Below are 19579 nucleotides of genomic sequence, written 5' to 3'. Positions count from 1 at the left end.
GGCTGCAAGATTTACTTTTGCTCACTTAACTGTCTTGATTGTGTTCAGCCCACCCAGGGCTGTAGCAAACAGTGTGTATTGGCCTCTGTTACCATAATCAGATTCCTCACCATACTTCTATGATGCTGGAGAATGTCCAGGATATATTCACAACACACCTGATGGTTTGAAAACATACTCGACAAAGGCCAAATAAATAAAGTGACAGGGGTCACAAAAAAAAGGAGCATTGACAATTTCTGTGTTTCTTGTGTTTACTTTCTATCTACCACAGAGTCTTTGGAATTTTCTGTATCTAAATCCTGCAATATTTTGACTAGCATTATTGCTCTTTATGGAGTTTCAAGTCTGGAGGCACCGTTTTAGCAGGGCTGACCATCTATAAAAGGTGGTCAGTTATCATTTGGAATAGGGAATAGAGGTTTGTAGAGGATATGCCAGCAATGTCTTTAAAACAGTGGTGACTGGATTCCAATGATAATGCCCAAAATTCAGAGTAGCTTAAAACTAACTTGTGAGGATATCTTCCAATTATTTGGTAAAATCATCTTCAGGCAAAATATTACCAAAGGGAAATCTAAAATCCATATTCCACCAGCTAATTAAGGTGATTTCGGGGGGGCGGGGGGTAAAAAGCTCAAACTGGGCACATTTTTGAATACTCTCTTCTGTAGGTGTTTCATTGACATACAATAATCCAGGCTGAGCCACTAGGCACAAACAATTTACATGTTAACAAGCTAGAGTGGTTCAAGCTTCTCTCCTGGCTCCAAGCCAGGGGGGTATGGCCATTTACTGGCTAATGTGATCAATGCAGGCAACTACATTTGACACACAGAGTCTCCACTTATATGTGAAAAAAATGTTTAATGTTATGTTTTCTGCATCACAAAGATGCAAGAACCAGTGTTATTTTTTGAAAAGCCAATGGTGAGAAGAATGATCAAGTTAAAACTCATAACACAGGGGCTAGAAACAGAAATGCTCTTTTAAATTTGGCTCACCCTTTTAGAAGCCTCTAAGTTCAACATATTGGAATTTTAACCAGTGGATCTTGCTTTAAAAAATACCCAATACTTAAAACACATAGACATAACAGGGCTGATATTCACATGGTACATGTACATATCATCATATTAGTTGTTAAAATATTGATGTATTTTTGTATTAGTGAATAAAGAGTTCTCTCTGAAGGGCCCTGAGTAACCTCCCTGCATGTCCCCATTAGAGCTTCCAGACTTTCCTATGGTTCAGTATCCATAGGGTCAATGGCTGGCCTAGCTGGGCTTTGCCAACTTGTTCCAGCCTCATGACACCAATTCTAACAGGTTGGGTAGACTCCTATATATATTTTGTTATATATTTTGAAGCCAACTCTCAGTTTAACCACAGAAAGCAAGGGATGACTATTCACTTGAGAAAAATCTTTCACTTCCCTAAAAGAACATGAAAGTATTACTTTAAAGAATCTTTAAAAAAAAAAAGATGAGAAAAAAAAAGAATCTTTAGAAGATGACTGTACTTAAATGCAGAACTTTTCAGCAGACCATCTGGATGAACAGGCAAGACCCTTATTTAATATCTATTCTGAGCTCCATAGATGTTGGATGAATTATCCAAATTACTCCTCACTGCTCCTCTTCTATTTGGCTTTGGCAACCTAGCTTATTCATGAGTCAGTAACAGAAACACTAAACTCTTCAGTGTAGAAAAGTCAGGTTCAATCTTTAACTTCTCTTTGAAGGATAGATGCTGATCTAAATTATTAAGAATAGTTTCTGTTGGGGTAAAGGCTTCCTTTTCTTCTGTTTCTGGGTGCTGTTTGTACAACACAAAGGCAAACAGTACAGTTTGTAACATGCATGAGACATTTGAAAAAAATGGACTTACTCTTGTGGTCTTAATTTTATTGCCTGTAGCACACATCCATCCAGAATTATCAGGGAGTGTTTTGCATTCTTCTCCTTCTAGACAAGGCTCCATCTCACACCACCATTTCCCAATCACTATGGAGGCTGTGTCAAAACAGGAAACAGCTGTGTTTACAATTCATCCAAAACACCTGGGCACAAGGCTCTTTCCCCCTGGAGATGTTCACGTTCCTTGAAATACTTTAGGTCCTTTTTAACCTTTTATGATTGGCTAAGTACACTCAATGTAATAAATTCATTGAGTAATGAAAAAAAAAGAAAGTTAAAAAAAAAGATTTTTAACTTACACATCTACAGTGCAAATCTAATTATGCTGTTTGATTTCATCAAGGTATATTTTATCCCAAGTCTCTTTGTACGACAAAAACATACTGAATGGGGACACTTACTTTTTGAGAAACCTCTGAGCTCATTTTATAGATAAAGGACCTGGTACTTCCTTTTCAGTGAAAAGGACACAAGTGCTAAATGTTCTTCAGAACCACTGACTAAGCTATTCTTTTCAGAAAGGTAGTTTATCCACCCAGCATTATGGTTTATCTCCCAGTTTAGGGCCTTTGAGAATTTCAAAGGTCTACCAAAAGAAAAAATGAGTTGACTGCAAGGACAAAAGAAAGTCTGCAAAACAACCCAATAGTCATAATAAATGAAACTATTTGTTTATTGTCAAAAGTATATTAGATATGAGCTGTGATTTCCTTTTAATATGTTTGATGTGATATGAATGGAACTTTCAAAATTTGACCCTCTGATAAAACAGCCCTGCTTTTTAGGGTGATATTAAGGGTGACCCCATTAGAAACTGACAATGAATTGAGTGGATGTATTTACAGCATGCTGTTTTTGATATTGAGATTTTATAAAACTATTGACTAGATTAACCCAATACAGATAAAGCAATTCCACTTCTTCCTTAATGCCTTGCATGGACATTATTTCTACATAAGCACTGGTCACTTCTGAAGCTACCTAAGGCATTTGTTTTTCACAAATCCACCCTGGCTTTTTTGGCAAAATCTTCAACATGTCTGTGAGTGTTTTCTTCTGTGATACCTTCCAAATGGCTGCCATTACATGGGACTGGAAACCTAGTTCTTTAGATTGTCACCTTCCAAGCCCTCACATCTCAAAGATGAGTCTCTACCATGATGTTTAATTCTCACAACAACAAAGGACTCAAATGACCTCTCTTACCATCACTGAGGCTTGATATTAAAATGAAATGGAGTCCACGTTGTGGCGAAGCAGGAGTGCAATAAAATTCTCTATCTACTTGGCATTCACTAGAGGAATTAGATTACTACCTTAAAAGCAAGATGGTTTAAACATCCAGGTATCTGTATTCAGGCTTCTTCTTTTACAATTTTCTTATTTGTCTTTCTCTATTTTATTTATTATTATTATTATATTATTATTTTTTTTAATGGCTTCCCCCTCAGCATATGGAAGTGTCTGGTCCAGGGATTGTATCCAAGCTATGGCACAGCTGCGGCAATGCTGGATCCTTTAACTTACTGCACTGGGTCGGGGTAGAATCCACACCTCTGCAGTGACTCAAGCCACTGCAGTAGGCTTCTTAATCCACTGTACCATGGCAGGAACTCCTCTTTAGAATCCAGTCTTCCTTAAACTTTTTTTTGAATAAAAATTACTCTGCAGGACTATATATGCAAAACCATGTTCACTCTATTACATGGTCAATTTAAGGAAATTTTCAAGGGTAACTTTGCCTGTAACTGATGTCCACCTTTTATGTGGACCACACCAAATCACATAAAATGCAACTCCATTGGATAGGGCAAACACAGGAAGTAAAATCTTGCAAATAATCCTATCCATATGCAAGACAATGTCATATTTTGGTAAAACACAGACTAATAACAAAAAACACAAATCCTCCACAGGGCATGAGTATGAACTTTTTATTTTTTTATTGTTTCATTCTTGCATATGGAAGTTCCTGGGCCAGGGACTGAATCCGAGCCACAGCTATGACCTAGGACCTATGCCACAGCAGATCCTTTAACCCACTGTACCACAATGAGAACTCTGAGTAGGAATGTTTTGAATGATTTTCTTTGTAATAGCAGGGCTCAGGATCAGGACGTGGAGTAGAGAAGATTCTAGTCTTGAGTCAAGAGGCCTTATTTGTGTAAATGAAAAGGTGACGATACTAAATAGAGAAGCATATATTTGGACAGCAAGAAAAACATATGTAACACCAAAGGGGAACAAAGGTAAATGGCAAAGCTTCCAGTAATGTAAGGTACAGTCAGTGTTTGGCAGTGTTTACTGAGAGCCTCCAGTTTGAAGTTCCCTTCTGGCTAGAGCTCAGTTACAAACAAACCCATCGCATTTGCCATACTTGTCCCCTTAAAGCTCAATTGATATTTTGATATTGCTGTCCTGAATTTAGACCACCCAGAATGGAAACCCTCTGATCTTAGCTCCGAGGGGAAACTGCCTTTTCCAAGTTCTTGCATTTAGCATTTGTTCCTCTCTCTCTCTCTCTTTTTTTTTTTTTTCAGAGACACACAAGCAATGAACAACTGCTGGTAAGGTCAGGTGTTAGTATCTCTTTCTAAAGGACTCCGTTCCCTACTCTTTAGGCTGCTTTCTGCCCTCTCACAGCTGACCTGCTTTGCTGTAAGCCAACAAAGCAGTTCCTCTTCTTTCTCTCCAGAATTAATGTCTCCTAAATGAAAACATAAACAGTTGGGGAATTTCCCATTGTGGCTCAGGAGTAATGAGCCCTACTAGTATCCATAATGATGTGGGTTCAATCCCTGGCCTTGCTCACTGGGTTAAGGATCCAGCATTGCCATGAGCTGTGGTGTAGGTCCCATATACAGCTGGGATCTGACATTGCTGTGGCTGTGGCATAGGCTGGCAGTTGCAGCTCCAATTGGACCTCTAGCCTCGGAACTTCCATATGCTTCAGGTGCAGCCCTGTAAAGCAAAAAAACATCTCAAAGCCTGCCTATAACCTTTAATTCACATTTATAAAGACTCACTGGTTTAGGGGGAAAGAGAAAAGGCCTTCTAAGAATTGAAAGTGTCCCAGACCTGCCTTGAGTCTCTAAAAATTCATATCACTGTTGTCTTTCCTAAACAGAGTTTGAGGACTTGGTACTACCCTCTGACTTATTAGCCTCTAGTTCATTTTTCCAACGTTGGTTTTTCAAAGATGCTATTAGACCTACTTTGTTTCTGATTTGGGCATTACACATCCATCTTCATATACATTATTTTATGACCTGTAAAACTAGAGTCTCTTATCCTATTTTTTTTTCTTGTGCTCCTATTTCATGCAATATCTTTTTTAAAAATTCATGGAAAGCGGATTTAAAAATTGTTTCCTATTTTTCCAAATTGGAAGCTACTGAAAACTTTCTGATTATTGAGCAAGGATTGATCAATTGGATTTAATAAAAAAGAGCTAATATCAATGCTATTTAGTTGTTTTGTAAAATATTTTTTCTTACATGGATAATTATAATAAGAAAACTGTAAATACAAATAATTCTAAAATAATTGGAATTATAATGGTCAGTTCAATCCTGAAAATGGTAACTGACATTTCTGAAAATGCTTCTCATGTATTTCTGTATTAGGTATTTTTAAGTGTGTTATCTCAGTCTTCAAAGCAACACTATAAAGTTGATATTATGAGCCTTTTTTTTTTAGATGAAAAATCTAAAGCCCAAAACAGTTAAATAACTTTCCTAAGCTTACACAGGTAGGAAGCTTGGCAATTAACACAAAAACAGACTGCTTAATCAAAAAATCCATGTTTTCCAACATGATAGTTCTTCTAGCTTTGTGTTCAAAATTCACAGGTCTCTTTTAAATAACTATTTACTGCTGAGTGGACAAATTCTATCTGCTCTATTATTTTTGAAGATAAATTTCATGTCAACGCAAACATTCAGGAAAAATATAAACATTTAGTTTCTTATAAAATTAATTTTAAAAAATAATTCGGGCAAGAGACAATTGATCACACTCATTTCTTTCTAGTCTGAGTATTCATTGTAGCATTTTAAAATTCTCACCAGTGAACACTTTCTGAATCCATGAGATATTTTTGAGGTAGATGTATAACAGCTCAAAGAATTTTATACCTTAGAAAAAGATGAGTTAATTAAATGTCAGCTGCAAAACTCAACTCTCTCTTATCTGTAGTGATTATGAAAGAGGGTCTTAAAAGTTCCTTTTAACCCTGGATTCTGGGATTCACTCTATGAATGTACCGTGTTCAGGAAAATATCTGATCTTCAACTTTATCAAGAATGTTCATCTTTCTTGAGAGATTCTTAAAATCATGAGGACCACTTTAATCATGAGTCTTGATTTCGCCCTTATACAGGTCATTGCTGTCGAGCAGAAGAGAGACTGTAAAAGGAGAGTCAATCCATCTTCCAGTGATAAACCCTAAATTGAGCAGAAATCCTTTTTTTTTTTTTTTTTTTTGGCTGTTGTTCACTTTGAAGAAGTTTCCCATGGAAAGAGAACAAGATATAATAAGCAATGGGCTTAATAAACGTAGAAATAAATATCATATTGTCTAAGAACTTGTGGTCCTTTTTTTTATCATTTTAGTAGATAACATCTGAGATGCAGTTCAGCAAGTAGTTATTAAATGCTTTGCATAGTCAAAGCACAACCTGATTACTGAGAGGAATAAAATAATGACCATGACATTAGTTCCTGCACTCAGAGCTTACAATTTAGCTCAGGGTTTCTCAATATGTACTATTGGCATTTTGGCATGAATTATAGTAAAGAGATCTCAGTGAACAAAACGTGCTCATCTAGTAGTAAGTACATTACTGTGCTAGAAGAGCAGGCTAACAACAGAGATTAAGAAGAGAAACCCTTAATAAGACTGTAGAAATTCCTAAAAGCATGGACCTTGAGGTTCACAAATTTATTGTTAATTAATTTTTTAAAAAAGAAAAGTAATTTATTGAAGATTCTGTATTCTGGGCAAAGGGAGGATATGATGACAGAGGTAGCTGGGGAAGATGAATTTGGCAGTGATGTACCAAACGGAAGAAGGAAGAAGCAAGCACCTGAAATGCCACATAAGCACCACTGCATTTGAAAAGACAATGGGTAGGTCTTGAATTTTGGATGCCTGTTCTAGAATTGTGAAGAAGGGCAGAGCTGAAAGTGATATGAGAAACAATGGAGGAAATATTGTTGCCAACTCCTCAACTATATTCACTGTAACTCTAACCACGCTGAACTCAAATTATTAGCTTATTAGCCAGGTGCCTGCCTTCTCACTAAGTAGTGACCTCATCCAGGGCATAGATCATATTGCATTCATCTTTGAATGACATAGAGTAGCTCAAGACAGGTTTGCTTTTGGTAAATGAATGAATAATAAAAAGAGACAAGGAGTTCCCAGGTGGCTCAGTGGGTTATGGATCCAACATTGTCACCAAAGTGGCTGGCTTGGGTTGTTGCTATGGCAAGAATTCTATCCCTGGCCCTGAAACTCTTGTATGATGTGGATACAGCCAAAAAAATAAAAAAAAAAATAAAATAAAAAAATAAAATAAAATAAAGAAGAAACAAACAAACACAAGAAACAAAAAGACAAAGAAAAAATAGTGCCTCTATCAAAGTATTGTGAGGATCACACGAGAAAATTCATCTCATCACTTAGTAGAGTGTCTGGCACTCAGCAAATGTTTAATAGTTAATAAACATTAGCTATTATTGTCATCATCAGCATCATCACTTTTATTATTCTAAAGGTAAAGTCATTCCCAAAGAGAAAAGGCCATTCTTCACAATGTTTGTGAGTACACTATTTTTCTTTGATATTATAACAAACTCTCAGCTCACTTCTATGACTTATGAGTTTGAGCATAAATTAAATGATTGAACATATGATTGCATTCATATTCCCAGAAGTAGATTATAAGTACATCAATCAAGACAAATTTCCAGGCTCATTTTTGTGCAACTTGTCATGCAATTTAAAGCAGTGGCTGGATTTCCACAGAGGAATGGGACAGCTCTCCAGCCTCCCTTTTTGCATAGGTTTTTGGAACAGCTGTTTCCATGTTCTTCTTCAAAAGACCTGCAGCGACTCCTTGTGTGTGATTGTTTTTATCAAAACAAACAGAAAATTAAAGGCATTGAATAACATTGTCTGTAGAAATTCCAAACTCCCCTGTTCCTGTGAGCACACATTTAAGGATAGGATCTAGTTTGGAGGCATTGTGAAACAGTTAAGACCCTGAGCTCTTGGAGATGTGATAGAGGGAGCTAGGTTTGAATCTTAACTCTACCTCTCACTGGTAGAATGGCTTCAGAAAGTTCTTTGGTTCAAGTCTTGGGATTCTGAGTTATAAATGGAGTTAATAAAAATCAAAAGTGTTTTTTGCAAATTTTGGATGAAATAAGGGCACTAGCACAATACCTGATAAACTTTATAGTCAGCACATGACAATTATTCCTTCAGAGGGAGTACGTGCCTTATTTTTATTAGATGTATATCCTAGTTCTGGGATGTATAAATATATTTTTTAGCTGATTAAATATATTGTAAACCTTTGTAGGGTTTACAATATATTTCAGTATATATACACAATATATTAATTTAAGGAATCAATAGATGAGGATAAGGTTGATTAGTATGGATTCTTGTACAAATTCTATTCTAGTGCTTTTCAAACTGGGGCAATTATATCTTAGTGAGGGTGTAGGTGGGGATGTGGACTGTGAAATGGGTAGTACTTAAAGCCCCAAGATAAGTGTGGTACAATTTTCCTGAGTGATAGTTCTCCTTGAAGATATTTGAAACAACTATTCTCTTTTATTCATTCAAAAGCTATTCATTAACTACTGTGCAGGACATAAAAGAGGCACAGTTCCTACATGAAAGTAGCATACAATCTTTGGTGGGAGATAAACATTATATGCAATGATGGGATAATGTGTATTGACAAAGTGTGATCTGTAAAATGTAGGATGTGCTTTAAGGGAAAGTAAGTGGATCTGATTTAGGGTGTCAGGATGATGTCAGTAAAGAAGTCCTCAGTGAGGAAGTAATTTAACCACCAAGTAATCAGCCAAATTATTTTCATATTAAAACAAATAAGCATATATATTAATATTATGAGGTAAAGGGTAACTTCACATGAATTTTAAGATAAAACCCAAAACATAAAATAATATTTTACTTGTCCTGGGTTATCTTAATAGAAGGCAGGGTTACAGTTCCTACTGCTCTGATAAAAGCTGTGTGCTGGGTGAGGCAGAATTTCCAGACTTTTTGCCAACTTAAGGGAGCACTCTTTATTCTTGCCAACAACAAAATTCCTCTTTGTGTGCTGAACACTAGGGCTGGAGTCCCTGGCTTAATTTGCACATTTAATACGTGTTAATTCTATTCATGTGTCCACTCATAATTCAAACACTGGATATTGGTCTTGCTTTTACTAAATTGATGGTTTTATTTTAGAATTAAATTCAGGGTTTTTTTTTTTTTTGCTTTTGTGTACATACCTAATTAAAATATCTGTTTAAGAAGGGATGCAGATAATCACAGCTATTAGACAAATTTCCTACTGTCCATCCCTTGTATTTTCAAATTTAACATTCTATGTTAAAGAGTAACCCTAAAGTTTACAGTAGAAAGTAAGTGTAATTTTGTTGAGACAAAAATATTTTGATGTTCTTATTTTTGCCAACCACAGAAAACTTAACATTTTTCCTCCCATAATTTAAAAGTAATATATATTATTTTCCAAAATTCAAAGTACGTGGATAATTAGTGAAATAAAAATAAACATAATTGCATTAGGTAGAGGTAAACTGCTATATTTGGGTATGTTTTTCCCAGATTTTCTGATTATTCCTGACACAGCTTATAGAATGGTCTTTAAAATTGCAAATAATTTCATAGCACTCATTTGCTTAAAACTCTCCAACCATTTCCATCTTTCTATTTTATTCCATAGACTAAGTTTTTTTTATTTTTTATTTTTTTGGCTGTGCCTATAGAACTTCCCAGGCTAGGGAATTGAACCCACACCACAGCAGTTACAATGCCGAGTTCTTAACTGCTAGGCCACAAGGGAACCCCAGAATTCTTAATGATTTCAGTGATACATGAATTTGGCTTGTCTTTCCGAGGTGCAGAAACATGTTACTTGGCTAGTGAGCCCAGCTAAACAACAGCTTTCATATTCCAATTTGACTATCAAAATAGAGACCTACTATAGTGCAAAGGCCTCAGTTTCTTTGTGAATAATCCCTCCTCAAAGAAATCCAACTGAGAGAGCTGTCACAGAATAAAGAGAGAATAAAGAGGGCAGGTGAAGTGAAGGCTCTAAGACAAAACACTATGTGGTATTCCTTAGCTGTATTGATATTTCTTGGAGGTCCCTAATGAATGGTATGTACCTGCTATATACATGGATCTCTCAGGTTTAGTCAACTCAGTGTGGAGAATCTTGCTATTTCAGAATAAAGGCATTTATGTGCTTCTGGAATTCTGTATCCCTGTGGATGTAATTCTCTTCTGTCCATTTGCATTCATGGCAATAAAATGGGGAGGGGGTTAACCTTGATGTGAGTATAAAGAAGAACTCTAAAATGATTGTATATGTTATATTATATTATTAGTTTAGTTGATTTATAACATTGAGCCAATTTCTACAGTACAGCAAAGTGACCCAGTCATACATATATATGTTCCCTTTTTATGTTATCTTCCATCATGTGCTATCCCAAGAGATTGGATGTAGTTCCCTGTGCTACACAGTGGTACCTCAATGGTTATCCATTCTGCGTGTTAATGGTTTGTGTCTACAACCTCAAACTGCCAGTCCATCCCACTCCCTTGCCCCCTCCCCTTTGGCAACCACTTATCTGTTCTCTACGTCTGGGAGTCTGTTTTTGTTCTGTAGAAATGTTCATTTGTGCCATATTTTGGATTCCACATATACATGATATCATTGGCATTTGTCTTTCTCTTTCTGACTTATTTCACTTAGTATGAGAATCTCTAGTTGCATCCTAACTGTACAATTTAAAACAAAGGAAAAATCAAATTTTAAAATGATATTTACAAGCAACTTTTAAGCCACGTATCAATCCATCTATATACATTTTGGGTGCTAGCGCTCCATGTTCTTACAACTTCAGAAATGGCTCCTTTGAGGTATGTGTTTATATCCAAGTATTTTCTTAATTTGAATAAGCAACTTATAAGGTTATTATTAGATTCTACTATACAGTTTTTTTCCCCTATAATGGCTATAGATTTACCAGAATCAAATAATGTTAGTTAAGTACCTGTTTTTCTTTTCATGTAACAGGTAATCACTTTTATAGTTACTTATATATAATATCACTTGTGGTTGATTCATTTTGCAACCAATCCCAAGTATTAGATTAGATTATTTCCAGGAAATTCTTGGCATCAAGTGCCTTTGTGAAACCAATGCTCGCAATCTTGGCAGTAATGGGAAAGTTGTAAACTGATTTTGAGGTCTTTCATTTTAATCTTGCTTCCACTAGAGAAGATTGATATAAATAAAATTTAAATAGAAAAGACATTTCAGATGCCAGCAGTGAAAAAGACCTTGTCAGCCTAATGAAAAGGTATCAATTCTCTTGATTTTATTCCATAAATTGTGAGTCATTTTCTAAATGGATTAGATTAAAGGAAAGTTCAAACTCCCAGTGAGATGCTCTTGGTGCTGATGAAAACTAGACAAGGCAGAGAGAACAGGGCACATGGAACCTCTTGGGCCTCTTAAGATTTATAAAAATGGATGGCAAGTAGAAGAGAAGTGTCTCTAACCCTGAATTCACCTGCTGCCTTAGAAGCCAAATCCTGTGGAATTGAATGGAAACACTGTTTCTTTTATTTTATTGGGATGTCATGCAAGGTTGATCAAATTACAACTGAGAACATGGAAAATTTGGAAGGAGTGAGGTTTAGATGAAAATCCTGTGGTTCTCAGTGCCTTATATGCCTGTCTCACAGATGTTTGATAAAAATAAGACAAAAACACTCTACCATGCTACTATGCTCACAAAATCTTCCAGGAAGACTTTGATGCCTTCTGGTTAATTACAATTAATTTTAACTTTAGAAAATATGACCCAACTTTTATATGAGGAGGAAATGTGTAAACCTTGATCACAAGGCACGCTTGACTCTAATTTTATTTGGGTGTATGTGTTTGAAATGGAAAAATAATTAGATAATTGGTTACTTGCATAATTTGGCAAGAACTATCCAGGATCTTTTTGGCTTATGCCTTCACTCACTAATTTCTTGAGAAATGGAAAATAATAATTAAGTGCTTCCTTTATTTTCTCTTACACAATGTCATACAATTAGCATGGTTATTTCGGTGAAACTGTCTGGATGGTTTGGAAGAGTTCAACTTTACTTATTAGAAAGTATTATAAATGTTATCTGCTCCAGGCTTAGCACCACTTAATATAGGCAGTCTAAGTGACATAAAAGCACGTCAAAGCTTTCACATGAGTTTTAAAGCAGATGAGCAAATGAGAGATGATATAAAGTCCTTAAGTTTTAACACAATTTCTACAGCAGACAACTTTATTTAAACAACCAGATTGAGCCTTGAGAAGCTGCCAATATACATGGGAAAATTCACATTATTGGCACTTTGCAAACTATCTTGTTCATGTCAATGATGGGATCAGGGAAAGTAAGAAAATCAAAGAAAGCCAGGAACATAAATGTAACAATGTTTTCAATGCATCCAATTTTAAAAAGTTCAGTCGGAGTTCCCGTCATGGAGCAGTGGTTAACGAATCCGACTAGGAACCATGAGGTGCGGGTTCGATCCCTGCCCTTGCTCAGTGGGTTAAGGATCCGGCGTTGCCGTGAGCTGTGGTGTAGGTTGCAGACGCGGCTCGGATCCCGCGTTGCTGTGGCTCTGGCATAGGCTGGCAGCTACAGCTCCTATTAGACCGCTAGCCTGGGAACCTCCATATGCTGCGGGAGCAGCCCAAGAAATGGCAGAAAGACAAAATAAATAAATAAATAAATAAATAAATAAATAGTTCAGTCACAGTTCTACTGCCTCGAGACACATATTCCCTACTCTTGCAATTTAGCAAGAAATTTAGTTTCTTTCAATTTAGAAAAACTCTTAAGTTTAGCTAAATCAGAAGCAGGGTGTAATGCATTCCCAAAGTTCAACGGCAAAACCTAGAAACTAGAACTTCCCCATCTGAGGGCTTATTATCTCTGAAGAAGGAGAGGAGGATTATGGTTTCCATGGTAGTTTTAAAAGCTTTCTTAAATGGCAATAGTCCCTTTGTGATTCTGATTCAGTTTTATTTTTGTATTTTCCTTCTCTTTATGTCAAGTGATATTAAATTTTCATTTTCCAATATGGAAATGGTCATACATTCATCCTCTCCCTCTCTGTCCATACCTTGTAAAGTGACTTTGTCTTCATCAGGAAGTGAAGTCTATTTCCCCAGTCCTTCTATCTGGGTTTGGCCATGTGCTTTGTTTGACTAATTAGAAGTCAGCAGACATGACACAAAAAAAGGTTAGACAGTATGTTTGCTTGAGCTTGCTTCCCCTTGGAAACCTGAGCTGATCATGAAGAAAGTTCACATGGAATAGAGAGTAGTTAGCCCATCTGATGCCCTCCTGGACTAATTAGCCTGCCAACAATTACACACAGAGCTGAGGCCATCCTAGACTCCAGCTCTACAAAATTCATGCTAGCCTGCTCAATGTTCCCACTTCCTGTCTTGAATATTTATATGATAGCTGCAGTGTGAATGGCTATCATGAAGGGAAGTTCAGGAAAATGCCTGCAATCCTGCACTTAGGTTGTTAAATCAATGTCAACAACCCATACCTCTGGACTTCCTGTTATCCAAGAAAAATCAATTTCTATTACTTAAGCTATTACACTTGGGCATTCTATTACTTGCCACCTAATACAACCCAAAGTAAGACTGAAGATACTCAACAAATATTTGTGGACTAAATGAATGAAGGAATGAATCTACGTATTTGTACCAAGGCCATATCACTGCCATTTCTATCCAGTTAATACTAAATACTCAAGAAGGTTAAAGAGGAATTTTTTTTTTTTTTTTTGGCATTCAAGTCCAGAAATTCAACTGACCTATAGACAATTCTGAGAGTGGCTTCTGTCCTCATTATGTGTCTCTCCAATTTGCATGCGTAATCACACTGCACCAGATGTGGAAGATACAGAACTGTCATAGCTGTATGTAAATTAGGCATTTTCCCAGAGAATTTCAGTGTCAGTGGTAATGCCGAGTTTTCTTAATTACAATCCAGATATGCTCACAATGGAGTCATACTAACTGTTATGGTCTAGAGAAGCTAAATTCAATTTTACTAAACTATTAAGATTCATTTGGAAATACTGTTTGGGCAAGAATAGGATAGCATATAGAAATTGCTCTCATGGTGAAGCATTTTCTGAGGCTTGCTGTAGCAATGAAAGAAATTGGGAGAGGCCTGAAAATCAGCCATCAAAAGAGAAAGGGGAACAGAGCAACTAAAGCAAAGGCTTTTCATATTTATTTTTTGTTGATTTAAAATCATCTCTGTTCTACCTGCAGCAGCCTGAAATATATCTCTACCTGAGTCTGATCCATTGGGTCAGAGTCTGAAAATCTATTTGAATTGATATGATTTTGGGAAAAGACAGACCTCAAGAAATTTTTTTTTCTTACGCTCTGAGTTTTTAAGTTAGTTCTAGCCCAAGACCCAAGCTCAAAAACTATTTTTGTTCCACTCTCTGAGATGACAAGTTTTCTCAAAGAAAAAACCAATCACTGTAACAACATAGCTTAACATGAAATTTTGAGTAAAGGCGTATTGCTTTGTATTACAGGATTTTTTTTTTGGGTCATAAGAGCCCTTTTTCACAGGAAGGAATATACCAAAATTATCTCCTTTCAATTATTAATCTTTATTATGCAAACTTTCTTGAATAATTTCTCCCCTCAATTCAGAAAAGTAAAGCACATAGAGTACAGGCAAGCTGATATCAATTCATTTTTCAAATGCATCAGGCTATGCAAAGGAATGATACAAAACGATGAGGCAATCACTAATCTTCTAATTAGCCTTTTCCCATTTTGTAATTTAGAAGCTCAACATCTTGAAACATATAGACATGTATGAACTATTATTTGCTAGTTGAGAAGAATTATTGATATTCAGAAATTAAATTTAGTCTCATCATTTATATGTATTACTAAAGCTGTTACCATGTAAAGATCCAAGAAGCAGGCTTTATGGAAAAACAAAAATTCATCTGAAACCAGTGTTGTTTCTGTTATTTGGCCTCCTCAGCAATAATTCAACATTTTCCCCCCTGATAATGATGCTTGGGTTTACCGTAGGGGAAACAATGTTCTCTTGCTTTTTCAGTTCATGTGGTCATGCGACCTAGTTCCAACCTCTTCGCATATTCCCTCCTCTTTTGCCTCAGCAGCTGGTTCAGATGTGAATGAAGTTAGTCAATGAAGTGATTCTGGGACTTTGACTGGCCCTTTTGGGCAAAAGAAGCTCACTTTCCCGTAAGGTTGCTAAGCTAATAAGTCATAAATCAAAAGTGTACTGGACCCCCACTTAGAATGGTGCTACTTGAGAATAAAAACATACAGGAAATCACAGCCAAGAAATGGTGACTGTGAAACCAAGTATTGAGCTCTGCTTGATGGCCTGAGTGCAAATATACCTGAAGATATCTTGACATTTGGGCTTTTTAGTAGGAAGGCACTGAATTTCCTATTTTGCTTAAGACTGTCTGGTATCTCTGTAACTGACAAATGGAAAGAATCCAGACGAATATAATTAGGACATGCTTTTGATGCAAATAGTTGTATCACTGTGAGCCTCATTTAAAAGTTTATCTGAAAAGTTGACAACAATCTGTTACATATACTCACATAGACATCTATGTATTCTTTGAATTTCCTGAGTAGTAAATCATTAAATCCTAGTTGTTTAGAGTGAAATCTCTGGAATTAGATTCTCTTGCTTCAGATCCTGGCTCTACTGTGTAATCTTGGGAAAAACATTAACTTCTTTCTGCCTCAGGTTTTTAAATCTCTAGGATGGGGATAATAATAGAATCTAGGAGTTCCCGTCGTGGCGCAGTGGTTAACGAATCGGACTAGGAACCATGAGGTTGCGGGTTCGGTCCCTGCCCTTGCTCAGTGGGTTAACGATCCGGCGTTGCCGTGAGCTGTGGTGTAGGTTGCAGACGTGGCTCCGATCCCGCGTTGCTGTGGCTCTGGCGTAGGCCAGTGGCTACAGCTCCGATTGGACCCCTAGCCTGGGAATCTCCATATGCCGCGGGAGCGGCCCAAAGAAATAGCAAAAAGACAAAAAAAAAATAGAATCTAGCTTAAAGAGTTGTACAGTTGAAGGGTTTAATAAGGTGTCCCCCAGTATCCTTGGAAGATTTGTTCTAGGAATCCCCAGAGATAACAAATTTATAGATGCACAAGTCCCTTATATAAAATGTATATTCATGTAACCTACACATATCCTCCTGTATACTTTAAATCCTGCCTAGATTATTTATCCTAATACAGTGTAAATGCCATATAAATAGTTGTAAATACAATGTAAATACTACATAAATTCAATTCTTTCATCTTGAAACTTTCTGGAATTATTTTGCTGGAATATTTTTCATCTGTGGTTGGTTCAATCCATGGATATGGACTCCATGGATATGGAACCCATGGACATGAAGGGCCGAGAGTACACATAAAGTCACAAATCAATGCTGATAAAAAGTAAGTGCTCAGTATTTAAACATAAATATTTTGGATTCCTGGTAATATACTGGGGCTGAGGACAAAATGAATGTATCTCAGTTCATGCTGCTAAGGAGTTCTCAGTTTGATAAAAGATAGTATAACAATTGCAATCAATGTAGTCAGTACAGTGACAAAATACATATTTTGAAATCACAACATTTATGGAGAATTTACTGTAGGCCAGGCGCTGTGCACATTGAATTGTTTGGATTCTATAATTTAATCTCTGGGATGTGAACAATGTTATTATTCCATTCTAGAGAGGAGAAAATTAAATCAAGGAAAACTGACATAATTCACCTATGCTCACACAGTAAGGGGTAGAATTCTGAATCAAATGAAGCAACTTTCCCAGAGCTGATTAAGGGTTTGGGAAAGTGATGTCTGAGATAGGTACTGAAGGGTGAACACTAATTTTCAAAGTAAGCAAAGGAGAGATGGGTAATCTAAGTGGAGGCAAAGCTGTGTGCAACCCAGAAGCGTGAGCTAGAATGCTGAATTCCGGGGACTATTGGTGATCTAGCACTTCTTGGGTGAAAATGCATGTATGTTTGTGAGTGAGGGAGGGAAAGTGAAGCTGGGTTTGTTTTAGATAGTGCAGGATTTGATCAAGGTCTTCTTAATTAAGTTGGCTTTTCAAAAATGCAACTGTAGGATGTCATGAGGATAACGGAAAGGATCGATCACTTTTATCCAGAGCAAGCTCTCTCTCATTTTAGGTGATATTGTTTCACTGTCAGATGAATTTCTTCTCCTGGGTCATGGTTCTGCATTTGGAAAGTACAATTTAGTAGATGGCCCTGGGGATGAATTAATTCCTTTGGCAGAAACAAGCCCTCACCAAATATTTCCTTCAGTTCAGATCTCCATCAAGAGTAGCCTGGAGGATGTCTGTTCAGCATCTGTATCAGGCCTCCCATTTGAAGTCACATGACCCCAGGTTTCCACAGCTTCCCCTGTACCCAGGATGCAAAACAAACTGGATATCCTTGGATTATAAACAAGGAACCAGGAAAAAAAGTGCAGGAGGCCATGACCAAGTAAAGAGCTCTATCTGAGTTTTAAATCATAGGGTGTCACTTTTAGGAATTACTCCTTTTATTTGAATCTATATAAAAAGGGAAGTTTATTTACTTTCTATAAGTGGTAAATTGGTATCGTTTCTTTTAAGGTTAAAATATAGGCTCCCTTCTCCCCCCCACCCCCCTACTGCCAAAGAAGTTTACTGCATCCAGTTAGATACTACTGCTGACCTAAATGTCATGGTTCGTGCATGTAGGTTGGAAAAAGAATTTTCCAGCATGGCTGGGTAAAGAGAAAGAAGTTTATTGAGATAAGAGATGCTGCTTGTGCAGTCTTATGATTTCCTTATAATCAGGGAGAGCCAACCTGGGGCTCCTCGTTGTGTGTTTTTATAGCCCTGGGACAAGAAGAGGTCTTGCAATATACCTGCTAAACTTCTCCATTTGCTGGGGAAGGATGGGGTCTTCTGATACACTTGCTGGTTGGTTGGGGTGTATAAAGCCCCTATGGGGCAGGGTGAGGAGTGGGCCACATATCTTTTCTAGTAAAGGGCAGAAAGGAATAGGCCAGGTTGCTCAAGGTTGGGGAGAGGGGATTACAAAGAGATGGGTGAGGCAATGACAAGGGTATGGTAATTCTTGTCTTGGCCAGAGGCTTTGAGTTCTACCTCCTTGAAGGGGCCTTCAAGTCCACACTAAACTGAAGGCTTCAGTCTGCTTTTGAAAAATTCATGATGAGTCAATTTTAGAGAGGTGTTAAAGGCACATTACTACCAAACTGAGCTCTTCTCCTTCGAGATATCGGAGCAACAGAAAGAAACTGAAAAATGAGTACTAATTACACTTTCTTCATTTCTATTTAGTGCTGAATCTGTTGTTACCCAAAATGATATCATTTATCATCAGTGGTGTGACCCTTGTACACTGAACACAATGAAATAATCTCTGTCGCTCTATTTCAGTCTCTCCTCTTTTATTGCCTCTTTCAGTAGTAGGAAGGAGAAAGAACTCCTACTATTCTAAAATACCTTACAATATCCTGCTTTCTTTCAGTACAAGACCACTTTTATTTAGATCACATTCAAGAACTAGACACATTAATTAGAGAGAGAAATAAATGAAATTGTAAACCATGAAAGAGCTGCAACATAAATAGCTTAAGTTTTTCAGCTGACATTCACATTAAAAAATGGATTAACCAAGGCTAACATTTCTTGAAGGACAGCTCAGTTTCAGCCCTGTCTCCATGATGAAAAGTACCAGACTGAGAAGTCATTGGAATGGTATTTTAAGACACATTTAATCGCTGAATTTTGAAGACAGCTTCTACTACCAGAATGTCTAGGAAAAAATATTAATCAATCAAGTTTTATTAGTGATGACCAATAAAAGAGAAAAACTAAATTCAGCCTTAAAATTTCATTATTACAATGGGTTGAGTGGCCTCCGATATTTCTTAAAAGACTGATGACCTTGGATGCTTAGGATTCTGACAGAATGGATTTTGAGGATGAAATAGGAAATAGTATGTCACTGCAAAGATGCATAGAGTTACTCTCTCACATGAACAGAGACCAACCTGTATCTGCTTTTATTGATCAAAGTGAACAATGTGAATTAGATTTTGGAAAGTAATGGCTGATGTAGCCTGTAAGCAATGCTTTGTTTCTACACATTTGAAACTCCCTAGGCTACTGTAATCTACGCTACTCTCAAAGGGGGTACAAATTTCAATAGAAGCTCATGTCCGCAGTTGAAAAGATTTCATCAGAAAAGAAA

The 19579-nt window shown here is 36.8% G+C and overlaps 1 protein-coding gene across 2 annotated transcripts in view; it reads right to left on the bottom strand.

Annotated features, from left to right (window-relative positions):
- Window positions 1-19579, bottom strand: part of TAFA1 (TAFA chemokine like family member 1) — a 532815-nt gene that overhangs the window by 4771 nt on the left and 508465 nt on the right. For both annotated transcript variants that reach the window (XM_047754482.1, XM_047754491.1), the window contains one exon: window positions 1891-2015. In XM_047754482.1, coding sequence (XP_047610438.1) covers window positions 1891-2015 — 125 coding nt within the window. The remainder of the gene's footprint in view (window positions 1-1890; window positions 2016-19579) is intronic.

The sequence above is a fragment of the Phacochoerus africanus genome, chromosome 1, assembly GCF_016906955.1.
Source record: "Phacochoerus africanus isolate WHEZ1 chromosome 1, ROS_Pafr_v1, whole genome shotgun sequence".
Lineage (NCBI taxonomy): Eukaryota > Metazoa > Chordata > Mammalia > Artiodactyla > Suidae > Phacochoerus > Phacochoerus africanus.
The sequence above is the reverse complement of the archived record's forward strand: the minus strand, read 5'-3'. Positions and strand labels throughout refer to the sequence as shown.